Raw genomic sequence first — 12,511 nt, 5'->3', positions numbered from 1 at the left:
GGAGATGCCTGTTCCTTAGGATCCCATGCTCAGATGCCCAGAGGGGCTCGGGGGCAGGCCTGGGGGCTCGTTCACCATGCCTACGTATCACTCAGGGGGGCCCCCACTGCCAACACCTCCACCAGTATTTTTCGAACTTAGTGGATTTGAATTTGGCTGAATCTGTTTCCTCCCTTCTCTGCACTGTCAGGGGACATTGTGAGGCCTAAGAGACCCCCACACCCAGGTCGGGGTGCAAGCGGCAGGAGCATGGCAAAGATGCGAAGGGAAGGGGCTGCTCTAAGCCTCACAACAGCCTTAGGGACAGGCATTATCATCTCCGGTCAGCAGATGGTGACAGTGAGGCACAGAGACGGAATTGACTGGCCCTAGGTCACACAGCATATACGATAGAAGACAGAAGACCCCAAAAGCAAAACTCTTGAACAAGACTACCAAGGCCCTTGGGGTCCTGACCACTCCGTTTCCCCCTCCTACACCGTCCAGCGTCACCTCTCCCGATACACACCCCCTCCCTCTCGGTTTTCTAGCCATCCTGGCTTTCACCCAGTACTTATCTCACTTTTATTCTCCTTCATCTCTGCACTTGCTGCCCTTTGACCCACGGGAATGTTCTTTCTTCCCCTCTTCACCTAGTTAACTCCTATTCATCCTTCAGAGCCCCATTCCCATCTCACCTCCTCAGGGAAGCCTTCCCTGGTTTAGATACAATCCCAGTATTATAAGCTCACAGTCTCATGCATCTCCCTGGATAGCACTTATCAGAGTTGTAATTTATATATAATATATGTAATGTATGTGTGAATTTTTGAATTCGGGTCTGCCTCTTCTGCGAGGCTCTCAGCACCCTGAGGGCAGTGACTCTGAAAGATGCTGCTTCCCATTATGTCCCCAAGGCCTGCCCTAGCGTTTTGCACCTCGTAGGGGCTCATGAAGGCTTAACCAAGAAAATAAATGAGCGAAGGAATTGGCTGATCTGTGGCTGTAAACTAACCCGAAAACTTGAAATTCATATTTCATTTGAATATGAGTTTTTGGTCAAAATACTTATATTTGAGGCTAAAAGGAGCCATTGAGTTTTGATAAATTAAAAAATCTCTTGCATTATCAGTCTGGAGGTGTATCTTTTCCTCCCTGGACCTGAAAGCAAACACCCACGGGAAGCTCTCTGTGGTCGGATCTGTGTGACGGGCACTTTGGATGGCGTGGAGGGAGGAAGGTGTGGCCAGAATCTATTTGGGGGCCTTGCACCACCAGAGCTTCCTTCTCAGGCATTTACTTTCTCTCAAAGCACGACTTCCCATTCTCTTCTTTACTATTGTCCCTCGTGTGTGGAAACTCTCTCCTTTCTCTCTTTCCTCCCATCTCTCCCTCCCTCCTGCCCTCCCTCCCTCTTTTCTCTTGGTCTCTCCTCTGTGTTGAGTTCATTAGTTATTTCTTTAGAATGTCATAAAAAATGATGCTTTGGCCCCCGCTACTCACTGTGTGTAAAGAATAATCCTTTGGTGATATGAAGAGACCACCATTGCTGAACGCCCCCCATGTGGCAGGCAGTGGTCATGTGTTCATCAACAAGGGCAGGGTGACATCTGGCACTGTCATGTTTGCTGTGGGTACAGAAGGGAGCAGAACAGACTAAAATCCCTGCCCTCGTAGGGCTGGTAGTCTAGTGGCAGACAGACAAGGAACATAGTGAGCAAGCAGTGCAGTGTGCTGGAAGGGGTAGGCACTCCACAAACACAAAAATAAATAAAACCACTAAGGGTGCTGGGCATGGTGGCTCACACCTGTAATCCTAGCACTCTGAGAGGCTGACTCAGGAGGATTGCTCCAGGTCAGGAGTTCTAGACCAGCCTGAGTGAGAGCGAGACCCCATCTCTACTAAAAAATAGAAAGAAATTAGCCGGACAACTAAAGATATATATAGAGAAAATTGGCCGGGCATGGTGGCACATGCCTGTAGTAGTCCCAGCTACTCGGGAGGCTGAGGCAGGAGGATTGCTTGAGCCCAGGAGTTTGAGGTTGCTGTGAGCTAGGCTGATGCCAGGGCACTCTAGCCCGGGCAACAGAATGAGACTCTGTCTCCAAAAACACCCCCCTCCAAAACAAAAAATGACTAAGGGAGTCTATCAGGGATGTAGGGTGGAGGATGTTGGTTGCAATTTCAAATGAGGTGGTCAGGGAAAAGCAGGTGACAGACGTTCATTTATTTAATCCCTAAACCACCAACCACCTTTGAGGTGGATATTATATTTCCTTTTTTACAGGAAAGAGGCTTGGAGAGGTTAAATAACTTGCCCCAAATAACACACAAGGCTGCGGTGCAGGAAGCGAACTGAGTCTGGGTGGCTGCAAAATTCTTTCGATGACACCACAAAGCTACATCTGAAAACTTAACAAGTTACAGGCGATGTCCATTTGCTATTTTCTGAAAATGCTTGAAATCGTAAAGCAATGGGCCATTTACATCGAGGACACTTCCAAGATGAAAGGACAAAAATAAAGAGATGCGTGGTGAGTTTGGCCTGAAGTTCGGGGTGAGAAATTGAATGTCACACTTCCTCGGCCTTAGCCACTCAGCTCCCAGGAGTGAGGGGGTCAGGGAAAAGTCATCGCCACTTCGAAAGGTGCAGGACAGCTCCAGACAGCAGCTAGGAGGCGGTAGTATGTTGGGGGAGTCAGGTGGCTCGGAATGCAGGCTTCCTGGGTGCTCCATGGGGGACTTAGTGGGACAGAGACAGAATAGAATCCGGTGCACGCAGTGAGTGGGAAAGAAGGCCGCAGCAGCTCGGGTCCACTGCACGGAGCTCTCGGGAGGCCTTCAGGGTGCACGTGGCAGGGGGAAAATGTAGCTCGATGAGCATAAGAGGCCTGGATTCAAGTTCTGGCTCTGCCACTTTCTGCCCACATGACCTTGGTGTGTCGTCTCGCTCCTGTGAGCCTCGTTCTGCTCACCGGAACTGGGGAAGCCAGGGCAGGGAGAGCAGTGGGAAGAGCTGGGACTCGCGGGTGGAGGAGCCAGGTTTGGCTAACAATTGGGACTGGCTGGAGACGCTGGGCCGGCTCTGCGGAGACTGCTGATGAGAACCCAGGCCTTGGGGCAAGCTTTCAGGGTCCTGTGAATTGGACGGGAGGTTTGCCAAAGAGTAGAAGGTTCTGGGGCAAGTAAACAGGGGTGGTCCATTCTGATGCGAGCTCTCTGCTCAGAGGTGTCTATGCTGGTGAATAGCAAGATGGACCTGGGAGGGGTAGATGCCGGGAGGTTGCTTGGTGGGACAGGGTGTGTTGCTTCAGTGGCGCCTGCACTTCACCAGCAGTTAGGCCCTGACTCCACCAGAGTGCAGGATAGCAACGTAGCAAAACTGCACCTACACCCCATGAATATACACACATAAAAAGTAAATGGGGGGAAAAGAGAGGAAAAAAATAGATCAAACTGAACTTTGGTATACTTTAAAAGAAAAGGGAAGAAAATCAATTGGTTGTTTTTTCCTTCCCTATAGAGGCTGTGTGTACCAATCACTTTTCTTTACCTTTCTTTGAATAATTTGCCTTCACTCTAGCCAATTAGGAGCTGTGCAACCCCAATGACTGACTTCTTTTGAATTCACTTACTTTATAATAATGGACCCATGACTCATTATTATTCTTTTAAAAAACAAGTTCCAGGAAGAACAAACAAGTCATTTTGACTTCCTCACCCCTTTTCTCTCCCTCCCTCCCTCTTATCTCTCTCTCTCTCTGTCTCTCTCCCCCTTTCTTCCTCTCTCACTTGATTACTTGATTGTCACATGTCCTTACGATGTTTGCACTCATTTCAGCAATTTTAAGACTTTCTGCATCAATCCTCTGGTGAATATTTCTTATGCACCTACTATGTGCAAAGTGCCCAAAGAAAGTCAAATTATCTTGGGAATTACGGAGCAGTCCATTAGTACCTTCCATACTCAGCCTATCCACCCTGAAAGGCAAGAGTGACTGAAAGGCTGTTGTTTTCCTAAAATAAAAGATGTATCGTTTCCTTTTGCAGAACAAGAGAGCCGCGGCTGAACCAAGCATGGAGCACTCCACCACCACCTCGCCGGCGAGCCAGGGCTATGCAGTTATGAACTTGGGAAAGACAATGTGGGACCACTGAGACACTTCTTGCTCGAAGATGTAGACTGGCTGGCAGGGCCAGCAGCCTGGGGAGGGGACGGCCGGAGAAGCCACTGATGGAAGAGGAGCTCAAACATTCAGCAAAGGGAATGTGAGCCTGATCAGAGAGAGAGAGAGAATTCTGCTCTGCCTCCCAGTAAGGCAACAGGGGCGAGAGAGGCAGAGAAAGACGGAGCGTGGCGGGTTTGTTTCAGCCACCGACCACACTGTACCAGCTGCTGGCTCCTCCTCTGCAGGGCTGGAAATCCTTTGGGGGAGCCGGGACAGAGGGGAGGAAGAAGCAGGAGAGAATAAACATGGAGAATGAATTTCTTGCTGTCCCTGGAGACAATGTTTCCTTTAGGTGACAACAGAGGTTAATATCATGAGCAGCGAGCCACTGAGCCCAGAGACACCTCGCTTGGAACAAGGTGTTGGAGATTTATTGAACTCTTCCCTGAAAGCGCCAATGCATCTCTCCATTCAGAGACCTTGATGCAACGTTCCCGAGACGTTCAAGAACTTTTATCATTCTCTACCTGCCTGTATCCACGTGCATACTGTCCCCCAAGACCAGCCCCTGCTCCTCAGATCCCACTAAGGACACCGGCCTGCTAGGGTTTCAAGTTCACACACACAGTTTTCAGGCATTTACTCTGCAGAGGGAAAAAACAAGGGCGGTAGTTTCTTCTTGATCCCTCTCCCCCTCCCGCTGTGTCTGTCCCTAACAGGTGGTCATGTCTCTTCTCATTCTTCAGCACACTAGTTAATTTCAAAAGCAGCAAGAGAGGCAAGGACAATTTTTTTTTTTTTGATTCTTATTTTCATCAAGAGGGTAATGAAAAGAATCATCTCAGGAGACAAAAAGCCTGACGAAAACCAGAGAGCAAGAGATCAGAGGAAGACAGGACTGTTTTTCATCTGGAGTCATTAGCAGCATCTTAGAGAGATTTGAAATCTGTTCACAACTTCGTGGATATGGGCAGAAAACACAAACTAAGTGGTGATGAGGGAGAGCTTTTTTGAAAGTCCAGTTTCTCACAAAAAACACAGGTTGGGGGAAGCCAAAGCCCTGACAACTTGATCTCCATAAAGGCTGACCCTATTCTGAACGCTCATAAAAGCCAGCACATCAACACCCCCCAAGAACTGTCTAAGCCAACTTTCAGAAATAAGTGAAACACACACACACACCCATTTAATTAAACCTTTCACAACCCTTAGAAATCAGTATAGTCTTTGAAAACAAGCAGCTTGAAATCTCCAAACCACTTCCTAAGTGGCTGAAGCTGAACTTCCCAAGGCGGCCCCAGGCCTGCAACGCCCTGTATTGACAGAGGCTTTGGGAATGAAAGGCCAGGTCGAAATGCGGCCCTGAGCACCAGCCCTTCCTGCCTGGGCCATGGCTACAAGTGGAAAGGGAATATCAGCCCCTAATGGAGCCTGGCTCAGCCCTCCCCTTGCTGCCTGGAGGCAAGTGCCTGGGGCTGGACCACCGAGGCAGCTCCTAAACCCAGCACGCAATCCTTGGGAAGTGTTGCAATTCTAACCCTTCACAGATGATTCAGGAAGAGGGAGGGCAGGCGGTTTGGAGAGAAAGTTAAAGGGTGGGCAGCACATTTGGGGATGTGGGCATCAAACAGATGGAATTTTAATGAAAATACTTAAGCCTTTTAATGCACAAGTGATCCAAAGCTACCCCCGGTCTTCTTACCTTCTGGGAATTATATGTTTAAAAGATCACAGTATTAAGAATGTGGAAATAAAACCCTGATTTAAAAAAAAGTATATTTATACCAACCTACTGATTGCCGGGTGTATTTACCCTAAAATAATGTGCTGCCTTTCATCTAGTCTCCTGGCTACATATCTCCCTCCATCCATCTAACTAAAATCTGAGGAAGGCAAACTGTCTCTATGATCATTTCGCTAAAGCAGTCCTCATTCACTTTGCTTTTCTTCTCTTTTGGAATAGAAGTCTGTCATAAATGTTTAATTAAATGGAAGTCTTTCCACTGTTAATGACTAGCTGTATGAAAGGCTTTTCATTTTTTCAGGAGGGGTGTGTATGTGTGTTTAAAACAGTCCCTATTAATTTCCTGATATTGATTCCCTGGCTGGGGAAGAGCATATAGTATTCAGCATAGAGCTCCTCTGCAGAATATGTTAAAGGCAGCGGTTTGGATTGAGAAAGGGCACCAAATGCAGTATGCGTCAAACAGACCATCGCTCAATGAAGTCACTTAGCTATTCAAAACATGTTCAGCCATCACTCAACCGTTTGCACCAAGAATGTTTGGAGGGGGGCATGGAATCTGTGCTTTCCCAGACGTAACCGTTTCCCAAAGAGCGGCTTTTGCTCAGTTTGGGTTAGACCCCCGGGGCCACGTCAGTTTCTCCCTCACCCATCCGTTTCCCTCTCTTCACCCCCATCTCCTGGTCTCAACTCCCTGCATCACCATCCCATGTTGAGCTTCACAAACAATCCTGCAGTCCCTGCTTCCCGACGCTGCCTCAAACGGCCTCCGGTGTTGGTTCATCGCACAAGCAAAGCACATAAGCCTTTCTTTCCACATGGAAACGTATGTATCACTCTGTGCATGTCCTTCTATGGGTGGCCATCGCTTGCACACACAGACATGTGTAGCCATTCAAATACAGTCTCTCGCATTAAAGTCTGTTGCTAAATGCAGGCTGTATGACCTGCAGGAGTTGTTTTTCTGTGCTTATTAACGTGTCCCCAAAGCACATGCCTTCATCCGTCCCCTGATCTCACAGCTTTTACACCGTGGGGCCCTTTCCCACAGCGCAGGCACACACGCCTCAACGACCCTGCAAGATCAAGGCGAACAGCTGACACCCCCGCCCCACTGCCTCCCCAGTTTCCCCCTCAACCTGGCGGTGCCCTCGCCCCCTCCCTCCCTGCCTGCCTGCACAATGTCTCATCCCCAAACCGGCTGCAGTGCTGACTCCACTCGCTCTGGCTAACAGACATGCCACTCTGTGTGGAAGCGAGTCGGTTCTCAGCCTAACCTGCAAGTGGATTGCTGTGTATTAGAACTTGGGCTTGTTTCCTGTGAGAGACATATGTATTTTTAGACTTTGAAAACGTTAAAACACACACATACACACACGTAGCCAGCCGCCTTGAATGATACGTGTGGCTCACAGACATTACGAAATGCTCTTGAACTCAGCCTGAGATCCTGGAATAATTAGGATTTACCAAATAAGGATTCTTCGAAAAAACAGATTGTTTTTCTTTTTTTAAAAAAAGGAGATTTGCAGATGATGATGCGTCTGGGACTTTTGGGGAGTAAGAGGAAGAGGAGGGAAAAATGAAGAACATTTTTGAATTCTTCATTGCCAAAAGAGGGGCAGCATTAGAGAAACAATTACTTTCCCTTCTCACTGACAGCAACGCGAAATCCAACGGCAAATCCTAATGGTTCCAAAGCAGGCAGAGAGCACCTTTGACTTTTAAAGACAACCTCTTGTTGTTTTCACCATGTCATAGATTATTCCAATGAAGAGGTTTGGGGGAAGGGGGGTGGAGGAGGCGAGAGAGTGGAGTATGGGTTTTGCTTATTGATTTTCTTTCCTCTGAAACTAACCCAACCAACCTTGATCTGTGGTGGAAGAAGTGAAGTAAGAAAATGGTGGAATGTGAAGGGGACTTATTTGGAGGAGGGTGGAGAGGGGGGAGTGGGGAGGGGAGGGGTGGGGTGGAGAGTGGGGAGGAGGTGGAAAATCAAATACCTTCTAGGCAGCAGGTTCTCCATAATCCAGAATGGGTCATAACTTCCTCGTTCTTTTTGCTGGTTTCATTCTCACTGACACTTTTGGTCTTGCAAACCCCTCTGGAGTAGAGCCAATAGTCGGTTCCCACAGCTATGGTCATCAGGCTGAAGGCAGCGAAAGCACCAACGGTGGTTAAAAGCATTTGAACACCTCGATCAAACAGCCCCATAATTCTTCATTATATAAACACCCAACCGACTTCTGGTTCTCGGGAGAGTGTGTGTGAGGGTGCGAGTACTAAAGCAAAAAAATAAAAATAAAAATAATTCCACTACTAATATAATGGATATATGTGTGAATAGAGAATATGGAGTTATAAAAAAAAGGGAGATAAGAAAGCTCACGGAAAAGAGTGTAAATTATAAAGATCACACGGGAAGAGAGGCTTGCCTTTTGAGATCACAAACTGTTCCAGTTGCAGTGATTTTTTTTTAAAAAAAGGAAAAAAAAAATAAAAAGACACCCCCCACCCCCCCAAGTGAGATGCCTTAATCTCTTTTTCTAAAATTCTGGTCTCCAGTTTCCATATGTGATAGCTAATTTGGAGATGGCTTCCACAGTGAACCAGGGAACGGCCGAATTCTCAACACCATCTCTCATGGTCGGGACCTAGACAGTTAGAGACTGCAAGAGCCGAGATGCAACCTCCGGTCTTCGTTCCCGGCTCTGCGGCCTGCGCCATGAAAATCCTTTGCTCCGCCAGTTCTCTTCCTTGGGGGGTCTCGGCGCCTCCTTTTTCAGACCAGACTTCCCAGTATTCTGCGAGCCCTGGAGCTCAGCTGCACAGGTGCGGGGGTCTCGCCTCCCATGGTCCTGCCCCGGCGGCGGCGGCGGCGGCGGCAGCAGGGCGGGCGCGGCGCGGCGGCAGGACGAGCAGCGGCGGCGGTTATTGTTGTTGGTGGCGGGGGTAGTGTTGGCGAAGTGGGGGAGGGAGGGGGTTTCTCCCGGAGACTCGAGGCGGGTTTCCCTCCCCCTATCTGCAAAGCTCCTGGAAACAAGGCAGCCGGCGTCTTGCTGCAGGATGGGCCGCCCGCCTGCCCCCCCACGCGCGCCGGCGGCCCGCGCTCCCACCTACTGCATTACCGCTGGTGCTGAACTGGACAGCTCCCCGCGCCGCCCGCGCCGCGCTCGGCCGGCCGCCCGCCAGGAGGGGGGCGCGGGCCACCGTCCGCCCGCTCCCCGGGGCAGCGAGGCCGGCCAGGGCGGGGGCTGCCTGCCCGCTTCTCACCCCTCGCCCAGATCCTAAAATGAGCGCTCGCCCGGGCTCCCGGAGCTCAGAGGAAGGCGTAGCTAGAGACAGCTCTCTCCCTCTCCCTCTCCCCCCACGCTCCCCTGCCCTCCCCCCCTGGTGTTTCTTCCAGCTCAGCCTCCTTCTCATTCCATCTCTACGTGCCCAGAGCCTCAAATGCAACCCTCCCATCACAATCAGACGGCACAAAACTTCAACCAGCCGTTTCTCTGCCTGGAAGCAGTGAAAGTATAGCCTGGATGGGTAACTACAAACACCGTCTCTGTCTGTTTTTTGGATAATCGTGTCACTTTGCTTTTCGGGGGATTGGTTTTGTTTTACTGGCTCGTGAGCTACATCTCCTTTGGGTTGTTCCTCTCTGGTCTCTTTGTCTCTCTCTGGCTACCAAGGGGTGCGCGTTGCACTGTCTGTGTCTCTCTGTAGTTTTCCGTGAAATTGCAACCTTGCTTCTACAAGCAGACATTTTGGAAAGATTATTCATGAAAAAGGGTGCAAAAGGGTGATGGGTAGCCGGGGCTCGGGCAATGATTTTCATCTCAAGGGTGAACATGTTTTCAGGGGATGTGGGTGAAATGTGAATCCTTCTAAGTTTCCTATGTCATTCGTAACTGGTTTGGAAGAGATAAAAAAAAAAAATCTCCCAGCTATGAACACCAAAATGCATCACCACCCCCTGTTCCTCAGCAGAGCCGTTGCCGTGGGTTAATTACAGTGTCGCCCCTTGTTTCTGTGTGTGCAACTTTTCCGTAACCTGGCCTCTGGGGAGCCAGCAGCACATCAGTCCCTGCTGCTACTGATCACATTTTTTCTCTGATCGGTTTTCTAGTTGAGGGAGTGGGAGCACATGAGGCATGACATGGGTGCATGTTTTTGATCTTTTTGGGGTTTTGGGGGGAGGGGGGAAGCCTGAAGAGGGCGGTGAGTCTGATAGCTCAATTGGAGGGATTAGAGATGCTTCAGTCTCGTAACTCAATTATTCCATACTTTCCTCTCTCTCCCTTCACTCTTTATCTTAAGATCATTTGCTTGACAATTTCTCAGTGATCTGGTGGTTATCAAAGAGTACGTAAGAGACTACTGGATTAAAAACAGTCTTTGTTTGGTGTTCGCCCATTGCCTAACTCCCTTCCCTCAGGTCAGAGTTCGTCTGCAGGTACGGCCAGTGCATTGTTTTTGGCGTAGGAAAACTACCTGTTTTCCCACCCTGCACTGAACTTCCCTTGTCCCACTCTGTTTTCCCTTCTCAGACGGGCCGGAGTCCTACCAGGGCCAACTGCTGGCTTCTCCTATCTGGGAGAGGGGCCTGGCGTCTGGAGAATAGAACCAAGATTCCCGCAACGTCTGTTAATGTACTACAGCAAGAGCTATATGTTTGCAAGCTGAGGATTTCTCCACTTTGGTTTCTTGTCCTGTGAGGATGGGGGTGGGAATGGGGGTAGGGAGGGCTGATCTGCTGATCTCACTCAGCAGGGGACCTTGCACGTTCAGCCAGTGGCCCTGGTGGGTGATTTTACTGGCTTCCACCCTTGAGGAAAAAGTGAGGGGCAGGCACCAAGGCCTCTTAGACAGGCTGGGCCTTTTGGGGGGAGTGGAGAGAAGCTGGGGTGTAGTCACATGAGCCTGAGGGGCTTGCCCTCACTTACGCCTGTCACCTTGGTTGCCTTTGACCTGTCCAAGAAGTCCCTTTAGACTGTAGATAGAGCCCTTCTTCTCATCCCCCTCCCCCTTTCAGACCAAGCCCTGAACATTTTACTCAAAGAAAACCACTCACAGAGGCTCAGAAGCGCCTGTGTGTCCATAGGACCTGCTAACGTCTCAGCCACCAGCAGCGGCTGCAGCTTTAGCAGCATTTGATTAATCTTCTGGCCAGATGATCATTGAGAAAAGGAAAGGGGGTGGGGGAGGAAAGTAACAGCTTCTAGGCTGCCAGCCCGGAGCGCGCAGAGACTTCTGGAGACGGAGCGGGCCTGGGGCACAGCTTGACTCTGCTGCTTGGGAACTGCCTGGCTCCAAACAGCTTGGCTTCCTAGAACCTCAGTTTCACCCTGTGTACAATGGACACCTGGGGACCTGCCTGTCCCTTTCCAAAGCTCTTCCCATTTACTCCCTGCTTTTGACTGACCACCCCTGTTCAGAACTCTGTCATTGCATTTATAGCACTTTACTGTGCATGTGTGGCTTCCCTCACTGACTAGCAAGCCCTTTGAGGTCACAGCCATGGCTTGTTCACTCTTATATCTCTGGGACCTAGTTCAGGGCCTGATACATAATAGACGCTTGATAAACAATGTCTGAGTGATTACAGTGAGGATTAAATCATGTAAGATGGGTGAAGTGCCTAGTACACAGTAGGCGCTCAATAAGCGTCAGTTTCCTCTGATTTGTCCTCCCCCCTTGTTTATCCAGAGTGGTCTCCAGCTGCTTCTTCTATGTGACTCAGTACCACTCTCCTCCCTCTTCCCAACCTAGCTCTATTCCTTAGGTCCCTCCTGCAGACCAGGCAAGGCTGCCTGGGAAGAGCTGGCTTGGTGCAAGCCCCATTCGCTGGTCGGGACCCACCGGGCGCTCATACTAAGTAGCTGCTAAACAGATGCTCTTAGCGAAGCAGCTTTGTATGCCTGTGGTTGGTTACTTGGGAAGGGCTTAGAGGAAATTAGCTGAAATGCCACAGGCCTATTTTGAGCTGCTTCTTTGATGTAGTGGAAATAATATGGGATTTGGGTGCCGCAGACCTGGCCTTGAAGCACAAGGTTGCCATTTCCTTGTTGTTTGACCTTGGACACTCATTTAACCTCTCTGGGAATTTGTCTCTTCATCTGTCAAGGAGGACCATGGGTATGAGCCTTATGGGTGGTTGTCAGTGTTGTGATAATAGCAATGACAATAGCTGATGTTTCCTGGACATTTGCTGCATGCCACGCACAGACCTAAGCTGAATCCCACAGTGATCCTTTGAAGGAGATGGCACCATCATTTCCATTTTACAGATAAGGAAACTGAGTCACATAATGGTTTAAGTGTATGGCATAAGGTTGTCCTGATAGTGAGTGGCAGAGCTAGGACTCTAATCCAGCAACCTGGCTCGAGAGCCTATGTCTTAACCATCTGTGTCTTGACCCAAGGTAGGAACTTTCTGAATAAAGGTAGTACACCAAGGCTATGTGCTTCATCTGCAGATCTGGTAAAAATTTATGGAGCAACTTCTAGGTGTCAGGCATTTTCACACAGATTCTCACACTTAACTCTCCAACAATCCCGAAAATGCATATTAATAACTTTTCCTATAAGTGAGTAAACAGAGGCTCAGAGAGGTCGTATCAAGCC

The 12,511-nt window shown here is 49.4% G+C and overlaps 1 protein-coding gene across 1 annotated transcript in view; it reads right to left on the bottom strand.

Moving 5' to 3' along the window:
• Positions 1 to 9,235, bottom strand: part of CACNG2 (calcium voltage-gated channel auxiliary subunit gamma 2) — a 118,718-nt gene extending 109,483 nt beyond the window's left edge. The window contains exon 1 of the mRNA XM_012787109.3: positions 7,897 to 9,235. Within this exon, the coding sequence (XP_012642563.1) occupies positions 7,897 to 8,107 (211 nt within the window). The 5' untranslated portion in view covers positions 8,108 to 9,235. The remainder of the gene's footprint in view (positions 1 to 7,896) is intronic.
• Positions 9,236 to 12,511: the final 3,276 nt, after the last annotated feature.

Source organism: Microcebus murinus, chromosome 10 (genome assembly GCF_040939455.1).
Source record: "Microcebus murinus isolate Inina chromosome 10, M.murinus_Inina_mat1.0, whole genome shotgun sequence".
Classification (NCBI taxonomy): domain Eukaryota; kingdom Metazoa; phylum Chordata; class Mammalia; order Primates; family Cheirogaleidae; genus Microcebus; species Microcebus murinus.
The sequence above is the reverse complement of the archived record's forward strand: the minus strand, read 5'-3'. Positions and strand labels throughout refer to the sequence as shown.